The sequence below is a fragment of the Austrofundulus limnaeus genome, unplaced genomic scaffold (genome assembly GCF_001266775.1).
Source record: "Austrofundulus limnaeus strain Quisiro unplaced genomic scaffold, Austrofundulus_limnaeus-1.0 Scaffold1050, whole genome shotgun sequence".
Taxonomy (NCBI): Eukaryota; Metazoa; Chordata; class Actinopteri; order Cyprinodontiformes; family Rivulidae; genus Austrofundulus; species Austrofundulus limnaeus.
The window spans coordinates 52,345-53,801 of NW_013953452.1; the positions used below are offsets into that span (position 1 = coordinate 52,345).

The 1,457-nt window shown below is 31.6% G+C and overlaps 1 protein-coding gene across 1 annotated transcript in view; it reads left to right on the forward strand.

Moving 5' to 3' along the window:
* Nucleotides 1–1,181, forward strand: part of usp48 (ubiquitin specific peptidase 48) — a gene marked incomplete in the record, with an annotated part of 52,720 nt that extends 51,539 nt beyond the window's left edge. The window contains 2 exon segments of the mRNA XM_014030394.1: nucleotides 293–319; nucleotides 538–1,181. Of these exon segments, the coding sequence (XP_013885848.1) occupies nucleotides 293–319; nucleotides 538–560 (50 nt within the window).
* Between the last annotated feature and the right edge of the window lie 276 nt (nucleotides 1,182–1,457).

The following is a 1,457-nucleotide window of genomic DNA, read 5'->3' on the forward strand; positions in this document are numbered from 1 at the left end:
ACATTATTTTTAGTCTTTATTTTACAGTTAAAATAAATGTTTATTAAATAAAGTCTAATGTTACAACTAATCAGGGATCCTTTAAAACATCAGTCTTGAGCTTTGAGTATCTTAATTGACCTAAAATGGGAAAGTTTAATCTGATTTAATGTCAGTGAGAAACATATGGTTGTGTACTGTTTTTATTGTTTGTAAGCATCTGTTTTCAACTGTACAAGAGTTTTACCCACCAGCAGTGAAATTATAACTGTAGGTATGTTTGCTTATTTGGATTTATCCTCTTTCTTCACAGTGAGGGTGCCTGAAGAGGGTTTTAAAGGTCAGTGCATCTTATTTTTATCYAGTCTTGTTCTCTGAATTTATTTATGCATCACTTCACAAATTTAGTTCAATGTTAAAACTGATCAAGATGAGATTTTGGATACAGGAGACATATTTAAAACATAAAATACAGGAAACTTGTAGATTTAGCTGTAAAGTTAGTATTGTTGTAAATTTCATCATCACTTTTTGTTTAATCATGTTTCTGTCCTCCAGGCACGGGGCTTCTTGGACACTGAAGACAGATTTSTGGTGTTAAGTTAAATAGATGGCGTTTTTTGTTTGTTTTAAAAGAAAGGCTTGAATATGTCAAGTGTTTATATATAAATAAGTGCTTTATTTTTTTTATGTTAGGTTTTCTTTGATAAAACTGATTATATTGGAAATCATCTGTTTATTACATAAAGGTAGCTGGTCTTTTGATATTTAAAGTCCTGAAATGGTCTGAAGGACACTATATTAACAACTCAGGCTAAGTAAAAATAAATCAACAGGAAATCTACCTGTTGTGCTTTGAAGTGTGACTCTAGAGTAAAATCAACTCCTGTTACTTTGAAATTATGGCAAAATAAAATCCAAAATGTGGAAGCTTTTTGTTCTTACTGCACAATATACAGGTTTATTAAAAGAAAGCATATGTAACATAATTATTACTGTGCTTAAATGTTAGAACATGTAATATCCCTACATCAGTTCAAGTATTTATATATTCTGTGTGGCACTGGTGATATGTGAGTGCAATGAACAGATGTTTCTAGGATTCAGTCCAGACTTTGTGCATTTGGAAAGAGAAACAGGGCAAGCTGTGCTTCTTGTTTTCACGGTTCTTTCTTATGGACAATAAAAATGTTTTTAAGACACCGTGTCTGAACCTGGTTCATAAAATTAATTCGTTTTAATTTCATCAGACTCAGAACTGTCTATGTAACGTATGTCCTTTCACTCATTCATCGCTCATTTTATTATTCATCAATCCACCATCCTTACATTTTTCATGTCATTCATCCAACAATTAATTTTAGGGAAGCTGTGGGTGAGTTGCTAAAGGAGTTGTAATGGATCTAATACTTTTATGTTTAAGCAAGTAATTCATGACATCCTTTAATGACCTAGATTTTCATGACATGCTGTTCATC